The sequence below is a fragment of the Phocoena phocoena genome, chromosome 9, assembly GCF_963924675.1.
Source record: "Phocoena phocoena chromosome 9, mPhoPho1.1, whole genome shotgun sequence".
Lineage (NCBI taxonomy): Eukaryota > Metazoa > Chordata > Mammalia > Artiodactyla > Phocoenidae > Phocoena > Phocoena phocoena.
Window position 1 is genome coordinate 34,908,481 of NC_089227.1, and position 25,715 is coordinate 34,934,195.

Sequence of the window (25,715 nt, forward strand, 5' to 3'; positions counted from 1 at the left end):
GTAAATGATCTCTCTGGCTGCTACAGAAGATTGGATTTAGGTGGGGAAAAGTGGAAACAGGAAGACTGGCCTTTCAGAACATAAAATCCTCAGCAAGAGAGTTTAACAAGACTATTAGGGGCTTTTCTTAACTAGAACACAAATGAGCTATTTTTCCTTCTTTTAGAGCACTGTGTAATTTTATGTCCTTTTATATTACATAATAGGATTTTTCCCTGATAATCTCCTTCTTGATCTTCAGTTGACAGTGCATTTTCTTTTAAAGTTTTATTTTTTCCTTCTTTAAGGGTAATGAAGAGAGGCACAGTGAGGAAAGGCATGCTTATTTTCTTTGCTAACTCTTGGTGATTTTGGACTGTGTCTCAGAATAGACAAGATCTCAAAGCCAGGGAGCTCCTGATCACTTGACTCATAAACATCTCCCTTTCTCCCTTCAATCCCTTGCTTGGGTAAACCGGATAGCAGTGCAAGCGATACTTAAAAAAGACAACCAAGAGTAAACCCCAGACAATAACTGCCACATGGAAAAGTGGGCCCAGTGTAGCCAGACTTTTCAGGCAATGCCAGAAATCCAGATTTGTATTTGAAATGATTGACCAAAAACTTGAATGCTTTTTAAGACACCAGGCAGGCCAAAGACATCAGTTCAATGGAATGGATCCAGTCCATAGACTATCAGCTTGTGACCTCCGCAAAGAATCCCTTATGTCTCTTCTTGCTTGAACATTTTATGGTTTAAATCATTTAGGGCTGATGTCTGCATGCTCTTAAAATACACCATCCCTCATACTTTTGATTCGTTTTATGTTCCCTACATGGTCAAAAATTCAAGTACTTTGCCAGGGGTTGGAGGTAGGAGTATGGATTGACTACAAAAGAGCAACACAGGGGAATTTTGGAAGTTGAGGGAATTGTTCTATATCTTGATTGCAGTAATTATATGACGATATACATTTGTCAAAACTCATCCAACTGTGCGGCAAAAGGAATAAATTTTACAGTGTGTGAATTATACCTCAATAAAAAATTCAATAACTAACCATAATATTGTTCCAAAGAGAAAACAAGGTCAGCTTCATGATGAATACGAAGATGCAAGGAAGGGCTGGAACAAAATTTCATGGTTTGGTTTACAACAAAGTAGCTTGATGCAATACTGAGGCAAGTGAAAAATGTGTGTCTTAGAAATATTCTACACTTCCAGAAAGCCATTTCCATTAACGTAACTGGGAAGGTATAACTCTTGGTGCTATATAAGAATATAAATACTGTGTTAAATGGAAGGATTTCTTACTTTGTTTACAAAGCACTTTCAATACATCCTCTCATGGAATTCTCACTATAAACCTCTAAAGTATGCAGATTAGGGCATTAGTGGAAAAGAGGTTTGACACTTTGGCCAAAATCGCAGAACAAATAAATAAGTGTGCAGGGCATCAGAAACTTCTCTTGGAAAGGCTACCCAGCATTCTAGATTTTGCAATTCACATGAACTATGCCTTCTGTAGAACTATCTTTGACTAAAATTATCTATCTGCAGGTCTATGAGCCATTCAAGGGGAAAAACATGCCTTCTCTGCCTTCACTTCCAGGACGCAGCAAAAGAGTTGCTAATAAATCTTTGTGGAACACCAATTATTCCATGCCAGGAAATTATGTTTTAGAAGTGAGTTTTTATTGCTGGTTGATACAACTAAGTTGATAGCAAGAGAGTAACGGTATATTTAGGACATGGGAGCAGAGCCCTGGATGCAATTCTGCCTGAAGGAATGGGAATACTCCAGACTGTATGACATTTCAGGGTCACTATAATCCCTCAGTCTTCATAAATATTTAGAGAAAGAGCAGAAAGATACAGAGGAAAAAAACCCTAAAATCAGGAACTTATAAGCAACCAAAATCTGTAACAAAGAGACTGCTACACATCGGTGGTTTTCATGTCCACAAATCACTTAGTTATATTAAAAATTCCTTAGTAAGACCTAATTATTTCATTCTGTCAAATGAAACTATTTGTCAAGGTTGGGAAACAACCAAATTATTTAGCTTCCCTCTCCTTTTGAACTCCTGGAATCAACATCAGTCAAACCACTCACATGGCCTAATTCCCCAGATACTTTTCTTTCCCCTATTTTCTTACCTCATAGTCATGTCCAACTATTGTTTTTCTCATTCAATAAAAGCGTCTCTGACTAGATTAACAGTGCAGAGTGAAAGGGAAAGGTCGAGGTCCTTCCCTTGGTCTTCAAGTTATGAAAGCAGCCCTGGGAACGTTTATGAATGTTACACATTAATCCACTGAAATGGTCATTTAGTTTCTTTTCCAAACACAGGATTTCATCACATCTAATAATAAAGCAACAAGCCATTTTCTGTATATTATAAACCATCAACTTGTAATTATATAGTGAAATGCTCCTATATGAATTCTCTATGATGATGTAAGCCAGTATTGCAGCATAAGTAGTTTTTTTTTTTTTTTTTAAGCCCAATACATACCTACAAGGATCTATTTACATTGGGCTAATCATGTCGAAATAGCATCTATTTAAGGGTAAAGTCAAAGTTTCTTTTATAAACCTCTATAGATAGATAAATAATCTAGGAGGCTTTTTACTGTTATAAAATTAAGACTGCCTTTCAATGCCTGCTAAAGTTTTTGGACATACTATCCATCTAATGGGCAAAATGTAATCCTAAATTGGTGATTAAAGACTCTGCATGGAAACAAGCTGTCAAATGGATAGAGAGAAATTAAACCTGACAACGGTAATGCCTACTTTCCTAAATGAAAGCCCAGTTCAAGTTTCTACTCATCCATTTTTCAAAACTTAAAACAAGGCATTTTCCAAACCACCCATAGATGAGATGCCAACATTTGCATTTCACTTGAACTTGATGAAGTCAGTTGACTTTCAGCTTCAGGCTTGCTCAGAACTCCTGTGAGAAGATGTTTGCCCAGTCTAAAAAATATGGCAATGTTACAACACAGAAGAAAGGAATGAAGTGCGGCCTGGCTGTAGTTGGCTCTGTACTGCATTCACACTGCATTGCTGGAAAGTCAACAGGATATCTGAAAGTCCCGCCATCGGGTCCATATAAAAAGACATCCAAATGAATAACTGGATGGAGGGCAATGAGTGGAGAACTGGGAAGCAAGGTCAGCAAATGGGATTTCTCCTTCCTGGCAAATCCAAACAAATACCTTAAAAATAAGATAACCCTCCTTTTTTTTGTTTGTTTGCCTTGTTTCTTTATTGTAAGTTTCCTACTTTTTGGCAAAAATAAAGCTAGGAAAACCTTGTCTCCTGCTTAGTGATAAAAGCAACATTGAAATCATAAGCCTAAGTTTACGTTAAGGACAGGTTTTTGTGTCATGCAACCTACGCTGGAATCCCAGCTCTGTCAACTACTAACCTAGCCACCTCAGTCAGCTTACTTAAGCCCTTTTAAACTAACTTTCTTGATAGTAAAAAAAAAAAAGTGTGCTTATAGTTTGAGGAGATGATACACATAAGAATGCCAGCATAGTGTCCCAGCTCCTAGAAGATCCTACACATAAAAGAGAGCTGGCATCATTTAAATGATCCTAACCCTAAGGTCCCTATGGGAAAGGTTCTGGAAAGATGCATGTTGCATAAAAGATGGGGAGGAAAAGATACATTAGGAGAAATAGGTGTAGCAAAAAAGCAGAAAGCGGTACCTGGTCCTTACCTAATTATCCTTAAAATATTAATCTTCTTACAAGTAAGGCATGGATAGAAATACCCTTATTAAAATAAAGTAATATGAAGTGTGACTTCAAAATATATAAACTCTTGGGATTGTAACTGTCTGTATAATTGTCGTTCACATTAATTTCCTTGGGAAAATATACACTTTGCTTAATAGTGCACAAAACAGTTATATTTTAGTGCTGCCTTCAAGGATACTTTATAAGGAAAAATACACACACACACACACACACACACACACAACCATGCTATGTTTGCATGTGACCACAGGCATGAAAGAATATTCTCCCCTGAGTTGCTCTGGATGGATTGTTGGGGACAAGGAGTGGGTATGAATCATGAGGGGTTATGGAGAAAATGTAACATTTATGTTAGAAAATTGTGTCAAGAAAAGGAATACAATAGATACTGCTCAAACAAAGGGTCAAATTCTCTTCCAAAACTGATGAAAGCTCCCCATTAGCTCCGTGCCAGCATTTGAGCTTAACTATATTCAAGCCTTGCTTGTCAGACATAAAATCTACCTGTTTTAATAAGGGCAATGTAGGACATCTGCCCACACTCCCCTTCACTGCTCTTGTCTTAGATATATTTTTATTATGATAAAATAGCACTCATGTCAAAATGCCTAAGTATCATAGTAATAAATACATAATAAATACTTATATCTAGAGTGAACCTTGACACGTATAAGATATCATCTCATGATTTATGTGGGGGTTTTTTTAAGTGTTGGCTGATATCCAGTCATAGGAATGCATAAGGTATTTATCACAGAGCATTTTACAAAGAAAGAAAGAGAGGGAGAGAGGGAGGGAGAGAAACAGAGAAAGAGGCAGGGAAGGAAAGAGAGAGAAACAGAGAAAGAAAGAGAGAGAGAAGGGAGAGGAAAAGATGTAAAAAGGACAAGATAATCCTGAGAAGAACTAAACAAGTCTCAAATCTTGTTTCCTCAAAGAAAACAATTTCCTTCCTCATGTGCCCCATCCTAATACTTAAAACATTGTATTGTATTACTGTTTACTGGAATATTTCAGTCCCCTGCTCCCCATATGGTAAGCTCCATGAGGATAATGAATGTTGTTTTCTTAGTGCCTAAAACAGTGTCTGGTACCAAGTAAGAATTCAGTAATGATTTGCTAAATGGATACTTGCATAGATTATTTATACATAAGTATTGAATGAAGAAATAATTTTAAAATTTCTTCTCATATGGATTTGATGGAATGAATATGAAAAATATAGGTATTAGAAAAGTTATTAAAATTCTAATTAAAACAGAAACAATTAGGCATCAACCAATGCTATTCTATTAATGCTATAACTGAGAAATAATTCAAAGAATAATGTTGTCATTTGGAAGGGGTCAGAGATCTATGTCAAATTATTTCACAACAAAAATGCCTGAATATACTTTGGAAAATTTCTGTATATCATTCAGAGAGTGATGTGACTAGAGATCTACCCTTCTGGTAATTAGGCAGTGGTCAGAATACTCCTTCAAAAATCGTAAAAACGTCCAAGTAACTGTGGTATTTTGTTTTCATCATAGTTTTTACCAGATAATCTGTGGCGATATTTAAACTTGAAAACGGTTCAGAAGAAAATTATCAATACCCTCCTATATTTTTGTTTGCTATTTTGTATTTACAAGGAAAATTCTGTTTTAGAAACCATTTTTTTCTAATAAAAAAATCAAAAGATACTGGCAAAAGCAACAGTTTTCTTTTGAAATCCTCATATTAAAAAACTTGGTTTTTTTTGAAACATGAAGGTACTATATATTAGTAATATAAATTGTTTAAATGCATTTCTAAATTTTGTAAATGTCTCAAAAAAAAAATCAAAGAACAAATGTTGTAAGCCGTGGTTTTCTTATGGTTAAGTTTCCCAAAACTCTTTCAGTGAAAACAGAATATACAAACTGATAAGCAGAGATAAATCATTCTGACATTTTTCATTCATTTTTCAGACTTGCCCCATTATTTACTGGTAGATACAGCAATACAAATGCTACACAAACCCATTCCTGGGGTATTTCTGCTAAGCTATTAAGCACTTACAACATAATTACATGAGGCTTAACATCTTACCACACACAAATTTCCCATGTAAATGTCATTAAAGTATCAGGTAACAGGTAGGTAAATTGTTTAGTATGATTAATAACATTTACATTGTATAGTTATAACAAGCATGAATGACCGCTTTCATAAATGCAGTCAAATAATAGCAAGATATGAGAAAGTTTTTAAAATTTAATAAGCCAATCATTGTATAAACTGTTCTGAAAAGTATAGCTTTGCTTCTAATTCTTCTAAAGATTTTTAGCAATTCAAATAAATCATTAAAAATTTCATACCAGGAAGCCCAATCATATTTAATATGATGTAAGTTTAGAGATAAACCTACTTATTTTTTCTTTCTTCTCACTCCATTTTTCCTCAAAATTCCTAAATTCCTCAAAAAAGAACCATAAAGAAAAGCTGAGGGAATAAAAGGAAAAGACATTCTAAAATATGTCATCTGCACACCTATGTCTTCATGTATGCCTATATTTCCTGCTGGAATAAGTATCTCAAGAGTAAGAACCATGCTTTTATGATGCCAACTATTTGGCTCCAATTTGAATGGATTCAGTAAAGGTTCTTGCATGATAATAGGAAAAAAATGACACATATTAAAGTTTCTGTGGTTATTTCTCATTAATGGTTATTCTAAATGGTTAGAGTACACATAAATATATTATTATATAGAAACTTGTTATCTTTTGGCATCTAAGTTTGGCCTTCTCCTAATGTGAACTAAATGTTTTCATTACCTCATGGGGCAGGGTGAACAGTAGCAATTCATTTATTAATGGTTCTATTGTGAATACCATGGAACAGGATGGAGTTCAAGATTTATTTAATAAGATTCTTCTCTATTTCCTTAGACAATTGAGGGCAAGTGAAATATTTTCAAATCTGGAGAATACCCAGTGTGCATATGCCATCTTGATTAAACATATGGAATATATACATGGAGAAAAGCCAAGTAGAGACCTGCTTGAGTAATCTAAACACCCAAGTTGAGAGAGGTTAATATATAAAGATCAGCTTTGTACTTTGAAGTTTTCTGGGCTTCATTTTGCCTAATTAAGACAAGATTTAATAATCAAACCACTGTACAAACATGTACCTAAAAGTATAGGTTTGTTTCTAATTTTGGGAAGAATTCTTAACAGATTCCAAGGAATCAGCTCCACATGGGAGAAGGTCTCTGATAAGATTTGCTTTTCTCATTGCTAAAATGCAAATGCCTGCTTTCCATCTTAGTTTCTTCCATGTGACTGAGGTTAGCATCTGCCTGTCAAAATCTCCACTGTGATACTAATATACAAAGATTCTGATATTAACAAACCATCTGAGTGTGAAGCAGTGGCAACTCTAGGTCATAAAAAATGTATTCCAAAGTATTCTTAAAGGTATTCATAGAAATCATCTGTAGATGATGATTTCAAAGGGATCAATTTACCTATAATAGAATATGCACATCCACATATTTCTAGGAAATAGAACCGAGTAGCAGAAAGTATACTTACAATCCAATACTACTTTTCTAAATGAACTTAATTCCAGATCAAAATATTGTGAGGTGAAAAGTAGAATTCCCAGTCTTTCCTCTCACACTGGACAATGTTTCAAGAATACCTGGTAGTTTTAAGTAGTGCTAAGATACCACAAAACAAACAAACCAACGTAACTCTACCATAAGATAGTACACATGCAGAATAACATTCAAGACAAGGAGTATTATATGCCATTATACAAGAAGGAAATTGGTTCTCCTCTGACAAGACTGTTTGTACCCAAAACAATTTGATAAATTTAGAGAAATGCTGTAGCAATAAAACAGGCATTAATGTGATGATACAGAAAGAGTCTGAAATATAGTGAAATACAACCTGCAGTACAGCAAACGATAACAGGAGAGGCAGCTGGCACAGCCAACCACCCTGAACCCCGATATACACACATACACGTCATCTTTGAATGCTGCAAAGGGTTGGACTGGGAGAATTTGTGTTCAGTATTGTGGTCTTCAGCCCATGCTCCCTTCATGGCTCTGCCTTGTTAAGATGGAGGCCAGGGCTTCCCTGGTGGCACAGTGGTTGAGAGTCCGCCTGCCAATGCAGGGGACACGGGTTCGTGCCCCGGTCTGGGAAGATCCCACATGCCACGGAGCGGCTGGGCCTGTGAGCCACGGCCGCTGAGCCTGCGTGTCCGGAGCCTGTGCTCCATAAGATGGAGGCCAAAGAGGAGAGAAAATCTCTAATCCCACCTGCAATAAGGTGAGCACATGATAAACACCCCCTTCTCTTGCTATTAGAAAGATGATTAGACCTTCTCCCATGAGATTTTGTTTTGTTTATATCACAATATAATAAAGCATTTAAATACTATTTCAATTTTTAGCTATCCATTTATCAGTAAACAGGAGATTGTTTCTCAATATAATGTCTCTACAAGATATCTGGAGGTGATATAGTAACAAAGGATAATAGAAAGAATTTTGATATTCAGGACCTTTCATTCTCCAGAAATGAGAGGATTCTACTTTGAAACAGAGAGTAGTGGCAAAACTGTACAGACCAGTTTTGCTTACAAGTTCACTGCAAATGCTTTGCTGGCCCGCCTGCTACCATTATTTTAGAATGACTGTGGCTGCCTCAGCAGGAGGGCTCCTGAGGATGTGCTGTGACTCAGGCATTTGCTGTCCATTTCAGCCACAATAAGGCTGCCAGAAAGAAACTACCACAAGTTTCTGAGAAACCGCTTCAACACTGACTGGAATAAAGTAGGGCATATTAAAAAATAAACATAACATGCATACATAGAAGTTGCTGAGAAATACCTAACTGGCCGACCTTGGCATAGCTGCTAGCACCTGTGCAAACTTCAACTCTGCCTCACACCTTTACTACAATAACAAAAAATGGGGCTCTGCACACATGTGCCTGTATGTGCTTCTGTATTAAGATAGGTACCCAATCACAAGAGACTTTCTAATCTAGGAGCTCAATTTTGCTACAGATGTCCTACGCATGTAGTGATGGAGAAAACAGTGATAATGTGATGGTGCCCTTGAGCCCTGACAGCACGGCCAGGAGGGCAGTCTCCGTTTGGCTGTGATGGACACCAACATTCTCTCTTGTATGCACACGTCAGTGAAGAAAACCCCAATTTCCACACCAGTGGTTATGGCATGTGGACGTGGCTTGGGGACTTACCTTGTTCATGTGGATCTGCTGCTGGTATTGCTTCTGCTTCTCCAAGAATTGCTGGTGTTGCTGCTGAATGACCAGCTGAGCCAATGTGCTCTGAGGCAAAGGTGCAGACTGGGTTCGATTCAAGGGTCTGTGACGGGGTAATTTGTGGGTACCTCTAACGCCAGGTGAAATTCTCTCTTTCGTTGCCAAGGGAGACTGAGGATGTAAGGGAACTCCACCTGAAAAAAACATATATGTACATGTATATATGTACACACACACAGACACATACACAATTTAGGGAAGAAGCTACAGAAAATAGCTATGGGGTAAGTTTTACGAAAAGTAGTATACTACCGGGCAAATATCAGAAGGCTAGGTTGGGTGGGGTGAAGGCAAAAGTGCCAAAGCACTGGGCAGATATGCAACTGATCAATGACTCACCAACAGTCCACTCTGGTATGTATGAAGGTTAAATAAGGTGAGTTTTTTTTTCATGGATCTAGAGGAATAAATAAAGACAACAGTCTTTCCACAGTAGTAGGTATCAGGGAGACCTATGTATGACACTGAATCTTTACTAGGTCTTGAGTTAAAGAGACATTACATTGAATTGCTGATAAAATGAAAGCCCTAAAATAACCTGCAAATGGTGCCGTTATGAATTACCAGCCACGAGAAGCTTTTGCTGTCGCATCTGTTCTTTCAATAATAAATGCTGCAGGAGAGCTTGGTGGCTGCTGTTGGGCTTTCCCTCCAAAGTGACATGGGGATGGCTTGAAGATGCCGGGATGCTGCCCCCATACTGCCCAGGCAGAGGAACGCCTTGCCTGAGTGTCTGGGTCTCACACTTCTGTTTTTCTTTGAGCGAATTTGAAGCCTGTGTCAAGAAATAATACTGATGTTAATCCACTTTCATCCATATGGGTCATTAGGTCTGTAAATCATTAGATTAGTTTCTTATTCCATAATTCCCACCCCCCCTAACCCCCGACCAAAAAGCCCTACCTTATCCAATGGCTGAGTAGGGAAAATGGATAACACCATGTCTTGTGAACTAAGTGAACTAACAAAGGAGAAACAAAAATAGAGCTGAAGCACTGGAGACAATTTAGTATTGGGTATCATTATACGGAACCCAAAATAAAACGTTTTTTAACATTAAAAATCATGCTAATTTCAGGCTTAATAACTGGGACGGTTATTTCTAAAATAGTTTAATACACTTCTGTAGTAAAAGGTATATTAGAAAAGTAGAATTTATTCAAATCGCTGAGCTAATGGCTATACAATAGGGATTAAGAAGCTAGAGATAAAAAGATCCGTAATTTTGGAGCTTCAAGCAGAAGGAACAATTCACCCTTTCTCTATACGTCCTCTAATACGTTCACAGAGTGTGGGTTTCCAGTATTTAATTTTTAAAATAAAATTCTTGAGATAAGTCAATGAAAGGTTATATAAAATATGCAGGAATTTGATTTAAACATGTATTTTATATTAATTCATAACAGATTCCCAAATCCTTAAATATTGAAAATGACACTCCAGATACTTTTGTTTAATAAAATAAACTACAAGTGAAATTAGATATCAAATAAAAATGCTATTAAGAACTTGAAATATATGATAACACAATAATAAGGCAATAATATTTATATCATCAACAGTAATAATGAATTCTCCTATTCAAAGAACTTAATGAATGGTGGTCATTTTGGTAATACAAAAGCAGAGGTCTAATACCTCAAAATTATGTGGCATGTTTCTTTTCAAAACTCATGTTTCATCTTTCAAAATTGCTGTGTACCAGGGAAGCAAAGCAATTTTCAGTGACGGAGAAATTGAAGGACAAAGAGGTAAATGGTTTGTCTTAGTCACACAGTGAGTCAATGCAATGTTTAATCTAGAAGTGATTCCTTCTCCTGGCCTCTTTTCCTTAAAATTTACCACTACTCAGTGGGGAACCAGAATATTAGAGATCCCTTTGCCAAAGCAATGCTAAGCTTGAAAAATTAATTGTGATGGCCTCATCCACACCAAAATGGAAGCAAAGAAAAATGAAACTTCAATCCAAACCACACTGGTTTATTCATCCAAAGGTACCAAATTGTATTACCATTGAAACATTAAATGGTCTGGTTTTTAGTACTTGGTCCTTTGGGAAAAAATTCTCCCCGACCACATTAAAAGTGGTGTATGTTTGTGTTAGCTGGTAGGAGTGACTTAGAACATGCAAAAAAAAAGAGTAGGAAAAAAAAAGCCTATTCACGTGTCATAAGTTTATGTGTTAGCATTTGCTTATCATCAGAAGAGATAGGAAAAAACAGGAACAGAAGAAAATAATTTTTAGTAAGTGAAGATTTGAAAATATCATCCATAAATATGTATGTTTTATTTCATCCCTAATTTCTTTCTTCTTTTCACTAGAGCCAACTGTTTACAAATGCTTCATGTGGAATTTCAGGGGCATAGCTGAATTCAGTGTTTTTAAGCCTGTCTTCTTTAATCTCCAAATATAAAACAACATCCAAATTTTGCTTTCTCCTCACTGGTATAAGATTACTATATCACGTAAGATAACATTCTACTCTATTAAAAATACCAAATACAATAAGGTACCTCTTAGAGTGGTTTTATAATATGTATTGAACACAATCATAAAATGTATCATTTAAAAATGTCACCTGTAGGTGTGCTTGTGCATAAACTAGTAGCATACGATAGGGTTCATATTTTGAAAATAAATTAGTCACAAAATGGTCAACTCTTTATGATTTCTTAATGTTAGCATACCGTAAAAGATGTGAATTTGACAAGATGGACTCAGTGGAAGACCTGCATCTAAAAATTGGCAAAATTGGTGCCAAGGGTTGGAACAAATTTCTCTTTAAACCCAACGTATCATATGACCTCTGCATAAGTACAATTTAATTTACTAACTTTTCACAGATAAATTAGTCTAGGTAAAGTTTATAAATCTTTTACAATGACTGAAATTTATATTATTTTAGGGAATATGCATAAAATAATTATTGCTGTCTTCTGTTAGTAGGACAATTACCTCCAAAAGATCCTATTTCAGTTGTCAGGACTTTTAAAGTAATTGATTCACTTTGAATCTCCAGGCAAGAGTTTAATATTGTTCTTAGAGAGGTTTTCCAGATATGTATTTTTCAGTACCACAGAGTCAGTAACCTAAATTCTCAAAATAAAGTCATTCACAAAATAAATTCTTTAAACATATGCTGCTGCGCTTCAGACGCTGCACCTCTCAGCAATGGCCTGAGTTGAGGTTCAGGTCTGCTACTTGCTGGGTCTGTGATCTTGGGCTTTTATGCATTCCAAGTCTCAGCTGCTTCTTCTGTAAAAATGTGTCCTGTAATCTCTGTTTCATAGGACGGTTGGGTGGAGCTACCAAAATAATATACCTGGAGAGTGCTTTCTTTTTTAAAAGCTATAAAGCATTATACAAATGTTAGTTATTATTTTTATATATTATATGAACCAGCATGATTCTTTAATGTGAAATTAAACTGAACATCTTTGAACAACTCAGCAAACAGTGAAGGAGAAGTAGACTACCAAGTTTCCCTGAAGTCTAAATATACAAGAAAAGAACGAGAATTTCCCTATGAAAATATCCCTTGGGCTGGTTTAGGCTGTTGCAGGGTAATAATGACTTACATTCAGCTGGGCTGGCACTGCTGGAAGTCCCAGGGTAATGTTGGGCAAAGAGGGAGAGGTATAAAGACTGAGCAGGTTCATGGAATCTTCGTGAATTAGAATGCGTTGCTGTGAAACCATTTTCTGGTAAAAAAAAAAGTGAAAGGGAACTCTCAAAATATTACACAATATCACATATTTTACTGTAACGTTATCATTTCAGAAAACAGATTTTATATTATCATAATCTGTCAAAACATTTAAATATTTTAATTAAGAACTTATAAGTATTTTATGACATCTGTATCCAAAAATGTTATATGTAATAAATTAAAAATTTCTTCATCAGTTGTAACTATAAAATCTGAAGAGCAAGCTTCTATGTTCGTGTGGAAAAAATTCATTTTTAAAATTCTACCTTTGTGGAATATAATCAGTGTGTTTGTCATCAATTGGTAAAGTACAACAATTAAATTGAGTAATTCTTATGAGTACAGATTTTTGTATTAATGCATGAAGAATATGTATGTAACGTTGCTATAATCATTATCCTCATATGGATTAAACATCATTTTGCTGATGCGAAAACTCACACAAGAAAATCTTAAATATCACCATACAGGACTTCCATAACAATTAATTATATCTTTTTTTAAATATAAAATTTGTGAAAAGACAACTCTGTATGGTGTTTTTTAAATCATACATATTCAGAAACTAAAGTAAATGTTAAAATGTTGTGAGTTCCCTGGGCCACAACAGTCTTCACTTACACTGAAATACCCTGAAAATTTTGGCATCAGAGTCCTTTTTACAACAAATAAACCTTTTTTTTAATCCAATACTAAGAGTCATGTTTTCCCACATGTGGCCTAATATAGTTGCTTGAATTACATTTTCTGTTTAACTCTTGCTTCCCTCCCAGAACTCTTATACAATAAGAGTTACAAAGGTCTTATTAGACTAAGGAACTCTGGCCTGATATGGTCCCCAAGGGAACAACATCCCTGAAAAAGAATACTCCATGTAACAGTATGACACAGTGACTGCTTTCTTCCCAAACAAAAAGCATATGGGACTCCAATAATAGACCACCTCCAAGAGGGATATTGCACACACGGGCTTTGACTAAAGTAAATATAATAACTTGTCAAGTATGTTTGGGGGAGCGGTAGATTTTCCCCTGGACAAACCTGGGATATCAATTAACTGGGGAAAATATCATGTGCTAATACAATGCAACCTCAGAATGTCACTGAAGAGTGATGCGCCACCAAAACACAGGATGTTATTCCAAAACATCACCTCAATCATACGTTTGTTTGGAGATGAGTCGTAGCCCTAACATAAGAGCAGAAAGCTAAAGGTGGACTTTTCTCATTGCAACTTGAAATTCCAAACCAACTCAGAGTTTGTTTTTTTCTCAGAACAAGCCAGATACTTGTACATGGAAAGCAAGAAGTATATTGAAATTTTTAACATTACATTGAGTATATATGAAACCCTTTACAAAATTAAAGTTGTCAAAAACCCATGAAGACTGTTGGAAAAGATTTTATCATCAGAATGTATGAGACTGCAATTTTATTTAAGGAGTATCAACGACAGCTGCATATTTGCTCTAATTTAAAAAGACAAGTTATTTTGCTTATACTGATATGTTTTTACCATGATTTTTAAATATAGAATATATACCTGAACAAGTTAACAAAAGAACGTACAAGGAAGTAAAAATATTTTAACCAGCTCATTGGCAGTAAGCAGCCATTTATAATAAAAGGATATCTCATCTGTATTTATGGAAGAGAAATAAATGTGGAAAAATAATTACTTTAAATCATGTACAATATTCATTCAAGGTTGTATCTGCTTCCCACAGCAGGGAGACTTGACAGGCACTGTGGGAATGACACCAAAAGTTATCCCCAACCTCACAAAAGAGGTTATCTTTGTTTTCCAGTCAGAACTTGGGCGATATCCTCCTACCCCATCGTAGGAAGCAAACCTATACTAAAGTGAAAAAAAGGTTTCTTCTCAGGTGTAATAATTGCAGTAGCATGCTGGCTGCTCACAGGGGCTTTGACAAAAGTGAAGGGACTTGGGAATGTTCTTACTATGGGACTTTAGGCCCCTGTAGCTTCATAGCAAAACTGAGTGGTGCCATTTCCTAGGATAGCACTGACCATGTGCCAAGCCCTATGCCAGGGAGTTCTGGGACATTAACCTAATTCCTAGTTCCTAATTCTAGGCACTCTCCAGCAATCTTATGCTCTTGTTATGGATGAAGGAACTGAGTGATTTCCCTAATTCTGGTTCCCCGTGGGATCAGCAATAAAACTTTTAAACCGATCAAGGCTGGATGATTTGTTGTCAGGTACTGCTGCAGAAGCTACACACCACTCTGCAGCCATTACTGAAGGATAAGGGAACCATAAAAAAGTATGGAGAAGGAGGAAGCTTGAGAGAAAAACAGGAAGCACAATCAGGCCCTGGGGCTTATGGAAAAGAATAAAAGTGTACAACTGGGAGCCAGCTAGTCTGGCGTGAGAAGAAAGCAAAAGCCCTGGTGGCTTTATGGACGTGAGGATCTTCAAGTCATGGAGACAATTCCTGAGGAAGTAAGGAAAGTCCAAAGTCCCCCAAGTTGGGGGGTACAGTTGGTTCTTCCCACAGAGGCTAACTGGTATATATCATATCACGGAACTTCAGAGACTTGGACATAATTTATTTCCTTCAATTTACAGATAAGGAAATAAGCACAGCATTTACATAAACTTCCAATGGATAAAATCACAAATGACTTAGCTGAAATAATGTTCTTCTCAAATTATCTCCTTTAAATATAACTCTCCTCAATTTGACTTTTTTTTTAAAAATTTATTTATTTGGTTTGCATTGGGTCTTAGCTGTGGCAGGTGGGTTGCTTAGTTGCAGCCCGCTGGCTCCTTAGTTGTGGCATGTGAACTCTTAGTTGTGGCATGCATGTGGGGTCTAGTTCCTGGACCAGGGATTGAACCCAGGTCCCCTGCATTGGGAGCGTGGAGTCCTAACCACTGGGCCAGTAGGGAAGTCTCCTCAATTTGACTTCTTGATAGAAGCAGGCTACCTGTTCCAGGTTAATGTTTCTTAATAAGAAACCGGAGCTGTATGGTACACTGCTAAAAGGGTGCAGACACACTTGAAGGTCAGATGAACAGATGGTGAGAGGGACCATTTCACTGAGACAGTGAAGGATCCTGACCAGCACTCTTGCAAGGCTGGAAGGTTACCCCACCTTAGCACTGTGGTAAGCTTACAAGTATTTCCACACGAGGCCAGGATTTTTCCAGGAAGCAGTTTTGAAACCAATGCAGCCCTTAAATCAATGCTGTGCTAAGATGCCAATGTTTCATACCTTAGAACATGCGGAAGATAGTTTTAATCTAAAAATTTTTCAGAACCAGAAATGATTGCTGTAGTCAGATAAAATGGAAATATTAAATATACAATGGCTATTGCTTAACATTCACAAAACAATTAATTAATTACAATTAAGTTAGATTAATTGGGTGGGAGGGGTACAAAGATGCCCTAGGCCACGTAAGTTCACATGCTACTCGGGTGCACAGAAAAGTAGAGAACTAGCTCTAATGACCCGTCATAATCACTATAATTAGAGTATGGTCAAAACGCTTCAATGGCACAGAGCAGGTTGTCGATTTTAAACTAGGCTTTGATGGGTAACTAGCATTTCACCAGAAAGAGCATGATGTTGGGAAGAGGGATATGACTGAGCCAGGCGTTGGGGCAGGGGAGGCCTATCCATATTTTAATAATGACCTTCAAATTTTAATTACTTTTCTCACCATCATGGTAATTAGAACCCTAAATTATGGATAATATTTGAAATTCAGGTGAATAAAATACATATAAACTGAAAATTACGTCTCTCAATAGAGCTATTTCTTTAGCCATTGACATCAAGAAGACCTTAGTTTGAATCAAAAGATTCAAATTCTCTTACGAAATGGACACTGGCAAAAATTAGAAAAATGGACAATATTAAATGTCGCAGGGATTTAGGAAAGTAAAAACCATCACACATTACTGGTGAGACTGTGGACTGGTATAGCAATTCTGGTGAATATTTCAGCACTGCACACCATGACCCAGAGGTTCTCCTGCTGCTCAAGAAATTCTCATTTAGCTACAGAGTGATGAGTGTGGATATACACTAAAGCATTTTTTGGTGGTGGGTGAGAACTGCAGGTCACTGGGGAATCCAACTGGAGAACAGGTAGGTAAAATGGAGGGGTACCCACCATGGATTATTACAGTGATTAAAAGCAATTAGGCATATGCATCCATTATGATGTGACTAGCTCTAAAAAGAGCTAGTCTTATTTTTATCACATGCTTAGTGATAAGAATAAGAAATGGAATGAGACTGATAACACCATGCCATTTAAATCCCCTAAAATTCATGAGTACAAAGCAAAAAATACATATATGATGTAAGAACCCATGCAAACAAAAATGCAGGAGAAAATGACTGCATATAGGGGCAAGGAAAATGCCTGTGGGGATAGAAGATACTGAGGAAGAAAGGAAGGAAGGAAGGGAGGGGGGAGGGAAGAAGGGAGGGAGAATTCCTTTCTGGCTCTTAAGAAGACAAAGAAGTCAACAGATGACCCTTGACAGAATACTAACTATGTAATCACCCACTTTTTAAGAGGCTCATAGAAAAAGTGAATGTAGAATTTTCAAGTTACTGCATGCTCAAAATTATCTACACTATGCATAAGCATCAGAAACATTAGAAAAAGAATATAAGTACCTACCAGGTTTTGGTGAGCAGCAGTCTGTCTGGACTGGTGTAAAGGAGAGTGGTCTAAGCATCTTACACTTGAGCTCTACCACTCACTGGCTTATGACTCTGGGTAAGCTGCCTACCTTCCCTGGACATCAGATCCTTCAGCCTAAGACTGGAGCACCTCTGACTAGATCTATCGGGAAATATCTGTTCTATCAGAGCGGCATCTAGGAAGACATGCTTGTAAGCCTCAATCTGGTTTGGCTTTAAAAGGTTCCAAATCCCCAAATCTAGATTATCTAAATAAAAAGAAGAACCACATTAAAAACAAACAAGTAAACAAAGAAATAAAACTCTTAATCATTTAATGTTTGCCTACGGCTTTCATGGTATTTTTCAGTATAGTATTTATTTTCCATTCTCCTTTCAGATAGCTGATAGAAAATTAAAATCTCCATATGATGAATAAATTTTTTTAGGCAGTAAAAATCTCTAAGTTTTCATTTTTACTGGACACCCAAGAATGTATTACTAAAATGGTTTGGAGGAAAAAAAAATTATCATTTGACAGGGCTTCCTTTGCATTTAAAAGTCACTGATGTTTTGTTAAAGGCCTTGGCTTACATTATTGACTCATGTTATTCCTAGTAAATGATTCTTGTGTCATAGCAACCTCCTTTCCCCTGGGGTGGGGGGAGGAGGGTCTTATTTGCAGCTATCTAAAACCATAGCTTTACACCCACACAGAAGGGAGCATAACATTTACAGCAAATGTCACAACAACTATTATGAAACAACAGGCAGATGAGTCATGTGAGATTGGGGCAAAACAAGTGACATTTCAGATGATTTTAGAGTACTTAACCTTATTATTAGAATCCATTTTTAAAATCGTTTGTATCTGCTGGAAAAAATTATTTAAAAAATAGCATAGCAGAGCCAGCCACTAATGTTCAACTAGAAATAAACCAGCGGCTTGGCTACTGTTAAAATAGCTATCAAATAAATCTACCAAATCTAAAATAATGGTGTTGATATTCATGGAAACATATTTGAACCCACAGGCCCACAGTATTAACAATAAAGTAACTAGATAGGTAAAGACATCTCTGACTGGAGTTGGAAATAGAAACTCCTGAGGTTTCAGCTCCCCAACCAAGTTTACAAATGAGGAAAGCAAGTAGCTCCAGTGATCCGAGTTCGGGACTGAGCATATGTAAGAAATTGAAGAAATGGAACAGAAGTGGCCAGAGCAGATGGAGGCTCAGTCTCACGTGAGATTTGCTGGCTTGGTGACAAACATACTAATGAGTTTTCCCTACTAGAAGCCAGTATTGATACCAACAACAAAAGATGAACTTGTTCTGCACTTCACAATTTAACACCTGCCTTCCAAACACCGATTCCCCACCACAAAGCTGCTGGGGTAGTCATTACCACCTTTCACTAGATAAAGAATCTGAGGTTCAGGGCAAGTTCAGCAATTTAACCAATGATGACAAAGTAGTTGGTTTTGCAGCCAGGTTCCTTGGGAGCCTTCTGAATGGAAGACCCATACATCTGAATGCAATGTGCGGTTTCCTTAGCCTGGACTTACGAGTAAATTCTCCCCTTACTTCTGTCTTAACCTTTATTTAAATTATGCAGAACACATGAATTATGAGAGAGAAAATTTTCTGTTTACCTAAGCCTCAAGATCAGCCTGAAATACAGCCTTACTTTCCTATTTCCTAAGCAGCAAAAAGGGAGTAGAAGCCCATTCGTTTACGTGGGATCTGAAAGAATTAGGTGACATGCTTTTCTACTTCCCGGTCACAGAATAGAGAGTTGATTCAAATGTACACTGTTACGCTATGTTAAGCAAAGATGGTAGAATAAGCCTATTTTATAAATGGCAAAGTATGCAACCAATTTGATTTTTGAAAGTATAATGATGTAAATTTTTCATATCCCCAAATATTTCTGTTGATATGACATCACATGCTATTATTAATCTTAGATGTCTGTAAACATCATACTAAATTCAAAATGATTAATCCAAAATTGGCTGAAAAACATTGTTTTTTTCCTCTTTTCTCTAGTTTAGGTGGAAATATTCGGTGTTACAAGGCGAGGATATTAATTTGCTGACAGTTTCAGTCTGAATTCTGCTGTCTCCTCACCTCTCCAGTATGAATTATGCTACAGACCTCTGTAAATGCAATGCAGCAGAAAACCACATGTTAGCCATCAGGGCTGAATTTTTTGTTCTGGGCCACGGAGAGGCTACCCATCAGTGCATAAAGGTCTGCCCACCTGGCCTTTTGGATCATAGTTCAGACACACAATTAATTCATTATGAGGTAAGCCACTGCTTGCTTTTGAACTAGTCTTTCCAGCTTTGGAAGTGAACATCCTGTCACTGACCTGAAGAAATACCTCTACTCTTTCAAACTCCATTCAATCACATTTCCTTCTGTTTTTTTTTTTTTTTTTTAAGCTGGTGGGGGTGGAAGGAAAGAATATGTCAACAATTAGCTGAAAAGCTGGGGCATATAAACAGATAGTTGTGTTTAGGTATCAGCAAAAGGTTTTAGGAATATAAAACAGATTAAAATAGTAAAAGCAAATTCCTTTAATTTACATTCTCCACTGTATATATTTTGAAATTTAATGACAGGGTCACACAATCTGGGACACTCAATTTAATTTAACAGGTTTTAAAAAGCTTGAAGTAAAGACAAAATCTCACCTTTTCCCATTTATATCCAGTCTCATGAATATGTATTGCTTCGTTGTTTCTTAATGTCGTACTAAGTGCTATATGCATATGTTTGTATTTATAATGAAGGGTTATATGTATCTTCATCTTTAGTAACAAACCATGTCCCCCACTGCCTTCCTCCCCCTTGAGAGGTAACCACCATGCTAAATTCTGTGTTCATCACTCCCTCGCTTTTTTAAAATATACTTTTATTACATACGTTTTTCCAATCAAAATACTGTACTGCCTGTTTCTGAACTTAACAAAATACTATCAAGCTGTAAGTGGTCTTCCACACCTTTTTGTACTAACAATGCTTTTCTAAGAATCATAAATACTGTTTAATGAATGTGGTTTAGTGTGTTTTCATTTTCCAAGGATACAGAATTCATCCAGAACCTATTTAGAACCCAGATCTTTTAGTGTTTCTGCAATTAAAACTCATTCTTCAAACTGAGAGGAAATGGAAATCTAAAGTTTTTTAGAAATATCTGTGACCAAGTTGTTCTTTTCCTGGAAACTGATTAAAGGGTTGCAGAAAACTGACTGATATTGAGATATAACTGCACTAACAGAAATACAATGCCTGTCACCAATAGTCCAAGAATCCCACTTACATCTATGGCCACAAATACATGTGAAATATTTATTCCACCTGGTATCATGTTTTACAAGGAAAAATGAAGACGAGAAAGGGACAATAGGATGGTAAGAAACAAGAAATAGATGGAGGACAGGAGAAAATACAGCAGCCTAGTTGTATTCGTCACATAGCTGAAAGATGAGCATAAGCAACGGAGCATCTATCTCTTCTGCTCATTTTCCTTGGAAAATTGAGGGAAAATTTCGAAATCTAAAACGAATGTGTATTCCTCTAGAAAGAATTTACTTTTGCTTTTTCCAGATACCTCAGGGAACTAAAACTCTGGGGCACTTTAAATTAACAGTTTGAGGTTATGAAAATTCGGGCTACAACGAGCTTCTGGTTACAACTTCTCCAGGAAAGACTCTGCCCCTGCTCTGGTCTACATCAAGACACCTCCATGGGTGGGGATGAGGGACTCACCAATGTAGCACAGATATAGGTCTTTGGGTTTGAATGGTTTCCTGTTAGATTATCCTCTTTGGCCAGTACTGGGCTTTGCCTTCTCTCTCCCTTCAGAGTTATGTGAGGCTCTGAAAACCAAAACTCAAGTATACAAATGTCCTCAGAGAAGAAGTGACTTCACTGGCTCCAGTCCTTTCCTTATCAGGGACAACCTTCCCTTATATTTTGGCCAGATAATTTATAAATAATTTATTATACATGTATGTGTGAATGTATGAAGTTACAGACACAGATGTTGGCATAATGTACAGAAGACATTTCTATCAGTCAAGCTAACCGTCCAAAATCAACTAGGTTGCCCCAGGAGACAGTGAAGCGAGTTCCCTTTGAATAAAGAGTGTTCTGGTGGCAGTCTGATAATCACATATCAGGAGAGCTACACAGATGGTTCAGGAATCAGAGATTTGATCAGTCCCTTTCAGCCCCAAAGTATCATGACTCTATAAAACACAATGGAAGAAGCATGTCACAGTTATATATGAGAAGTTACTACACCAGCTTCCTCTGCATAGAGCAATGCATGGTAAGGAGGCATTATAATGACAGAAAAGAAATATTGAGAATTTCAGTCGATTGATGGTGACTCCAAAACAGCTGATTCCACAGGAGTGGCTGTTGCCTTTGCTTAGCCTACTACAGAAACTACATAGACAAATTCTTGCTGACTCACAAATTTACTTTCCTCTATTGTTGTATCACTGGTTTCAATAAATCATATGCCAAAAAACAAATGTTATTAAAGTTGACCGCATACAGTCAGAAAAAAAAAAATCATGTGTTATTTCAGACCAGTTTCCTTTAATCTTTCATTTTTCAAGGTCAGACTTCATATATCATTTATCTTTATAGCCCCACTGCCAGGCAAAATGACTGGCACATAGTAGGTCCTTAATACATGTTTGCTTAGTGGAGCTCTGTGTTCCTCAATTATGATACTTCAACAATTTTCTCATTACTCTTCAGGTCCATTGGATAAAACACCTAACTTGTTTTGGGCAACTGTTCTTCTGAGAGGTTTGCATGATGTTGTTTTACTTACTGATGGGTCTATTCCCATCAGGATAACCAAGAACGATGCAGAAGGACTTCCGAGTTGCACAACTGCTGGGCAGTATATACTCAGCATCACTAAGAGTGGTTTCTTGGAGGATTATACTTCAGTATTTTCAAACCATGACTGTCATCCAAACTTTGTAAATCAGATTGAGTTTATTCAATTCCACACATTATAAACCTATCAGAAAAATAACTAAGAACGGGTGGCTTTAAACTTCAATTCAGAAATATCACTGCATTTTAGGGGGCTAATCGAGGATTAACTTTGAAAAGAACCAAAATAATGAGTCTTACCTCAGCCTGAGGAGTAGGGGGCAAAACCGAAGTCTCATTTTCAGTAACATTACCAGTTGGCCCATTGTTTGGTGAACTGGGACCAGACCCTGGAGAACTGCTACTGACTGAGGATTCTGAAAAACATTGTGAAGTACGAATACACTCATGAAAAACATACAAAGATGAACTGCAGTTATACTCTAAGTAATATACAGAAGCGAACATTGTTTCTCTTCCCCTACGTGAATGACTAAATAAAAATAACTGTGAAAAATTTTGGAACATTTCTGAATTTCCATACCACGTTTCTTCCTTTGCTTTCACTGCTAAAAATACAACATAGTCTTCATTAATTTTAGAGAAGTAGAGATATCCAGTTAGAGAGGATTGTAGAAGCTTTCGATTGGAGGAAGAAAAAAAAGAATGTAATCTCCTCTTACTTGCTCTTGTGCTACCATAAATAATCACAGTAATAGAGATAATGGACTTGCATAATTCATAAAAACGTGCCATCAACAAATGAGGCCTGGAGTCATTCCTGTCGTGTGTGGAAAGATTGCTTATATGCTATGTTATAAATGGCTCTTTATTTAATTTACTAAGGCTGTACCTTATTACAGCACATCTTAGTCAAAGTTGTATGAAGAAAATACAACATAAGATAAAATCTCAATATTGTATTGATGGCCTTGTACAACGTTGGCTAACCTTAACTCTACCCAACTTATTTTCCAGAAGATGGTAAGTTGTCTAAATTTAATATGTTCAATTTTAAACATCAATGTAACAAACTCATTTAAGCAAGAGTTGGATAACAACAATATAGATCATCTCTATCATCTTCAGATATAAAATTCACACACATTTCAAGTTACAAAGGAAGCAATGCACCTACTAAAATATCTAATTAATGAAATAGAAACTTTCATTTCCTAGAAATATAGCTAAGAGAGGCCATCTCATCAAGCCTTGGCAAATTACCTGTTGAGCTCTAATCAATCCCCTATCACCTCCCATAGTTCATTCATTAGAACATTTTTCTAGGTGCCTCATCCTTATACCTTGTCTACTCAGCTCTGCACAGATGATCTTGGCCTCACACTTCTCAGAGACTGACAACTTCTGACATGATTCCTATCAGTGACTTTTCTTTCTACCTCGTGATTTTGTCATCCACACTCTCCTTGCCCGTGTCGAAGTGAAAGCATTTCTCTTCTGCTCCCCGCTCCAATGCGGGCACAGTCACCCTCACCCATGGCCCAGTCCCCTTAGCACTTGCTCTAGAATTCTGCTCCAGCAATTATTTTGAATCTTCAGGTCCTCCTTTTCCACTGGAATTGTCCCTCTAGTCTGAAAGCATGCTAGTAACCTGTGAGAAGTAGTGTGCTTGTTCTTTGAGACCAGGCCTTCCAGCTTGCTCACTGTGGACTGCAATTGTTCCCTTGAACACCCCGAAATTTGAAGGCTTTTGACAAAACAGTTCTCATTCTCCTCATCCTTTCTACAAGAAGATTCTCCACTTCCATGTTTGTTTTTCCATCTCTCTGGCTGTTCCTCCTTCGACCAATTTCTAAATGTAGATATTCACCGAAGTTTGTAGCCTTACCTTATTTCTCTTTCCCTTGTCAAAATCACTCAAAATTATGACATCATACTATCATTTTTACGCAGAATACTCCCATAGAACTTTTATTTCTTGTCTTTCCTTTTCATAATTTCTAGCCTGAATCTCTTTGGAATACTGGACATTTTTCATCTCTCTTTTTTTTTTTTTTTGCAGTACGCGGGCCTCTCACTGTTATGGCCTCTCCCGTTGCGGAGCACAGGCTCCGGATGCGCAGGCTCAGCAGCCATGGCTCACGGGCCCAGCCGCTCCGCGGCATGTGGGATCTTCCCGGACCAGGGCACGAACCCGTGTCCCCTGCATCGGCAGGCGGACTCCCAACCACTGTGCCACCAGGGAAGCCCCTTTCATCTCTTTTTATATGTGTATCAAACTCAGTGTATTTCAATATTAAATGTGCTCTGCTTACCTCTGTTTATCACTACCCTTACAGTCATTCTCATTCCCTTCCCTACTCCAAATCTAATCAATTACTAGATTATTTAGTTTTGTTCTTTACATCATTTCTCATCTACTTCTGACTACAATGATTTCAGCTTAATCCCTCAGCCCTCATTATTCTCTCATGGACTATAGCAAAAGTCTCCTGTATTTCTAAGTTGCTACAGCAGTCAGTCTCTCCAAACTTTCCTTAAACTGTTGCCAGATGGATCATAGCAAGACAACTTTCACTATGTTCCTCTGCTCCAAAATGGAGCCTAACATTATTTCCTAATATTGCCCTTTCTGAACTCTGCACTCAGTCAAATTTAAATCCCCTACTCTCCGTATGTGCTGCTTTCCCATTTCATGCTTTTTTATCCTCCTTTTCCTCCACCTACTTCATTGAAGGTCCAATCCCACCTCTATGCTCAAAGCCTGGCTCACATACCATCTGTCACCCGTGAATGGAAGCTCCCAATTTTCAGGCTATAGTTGCTTGCCCTCCCTTGGAACACCTATTACTTTCAACTTTCTATTATAAATATTTCTCTACTCAGAAGTGCAGTACCAATGGAAAGAATGTGAGACTGGTGGCAGAATTCTGATCCTGCCACCTACCGACTGTGGGATTTCATCAAGTCAACGATATCATAAAATTCTTAAATATATATTGCTCACTACCTTTCGGTCTATATGTCTTGCTTACATTTGATTAGTCTATTTTTATATTTGCCCCTTTCTTGTTTACTTTTCTTTTAACAAAGAAGATGCACATTAAAAAAAATACTTCAAGAGCTTCCTTCCCCTGGACTCCTAACTCTTGTCTTTCCTGTATGACTACACACTGACTTCTCATTAAAGTCCCACTTCTGTATCCTGTCTTTAAAAGAACAAAAATAAAAATGAAAACTATTTTTAAACATTCTGTCTTGTCAATTTAAAATTACGTTATTTATATTATTTTATGTGATACTTACACAGACGTATTTCCTTATGTAGAAATCACTATGATAGGCACTAGAATTCAAGGCAACAAATACTACAA

General features: G+C 37.0%; 1 protein-coding gene across 12 annotated transcripts in view; it reads right to left on the bottom strand.

Moving 5' to 3' along the window:
- Positions 1 to 25,715, bottom strand: part of HDAC9 (histone deacetylase 9) — a 580,466-nt gene that overhangs the window by 402,275 nt on the left and 152,476 nt on the right. For all 12 annotated transcript variants that reach the window (XM_065883429.1, XM_065883432.1, XM_065883431.1 and 9 more), the window contains 4 exons: positions 22,642 to 22,757; positions 12,670 to 12,792; positions 9,655 to 9,865; positions 9,007 to 9,224 (listed from right to left, as the gene is read on the bottom strand). In XM_065883429.1, coding sequence (XP_065739501.1) covers positions 9,007 to 9,224; positions 9,655 to 9,865; positions 12,670 to 12,792; positions 22,642 to 22,757 — 668 coding nt within the window. The remainder of the gene's footprint in view (positions 1 to 9,006; positions 9,225 to 9,654; positions 9,866 to 12,669; positions 12,793 to 22,641; positions 22,758 to 25,715) is intronic.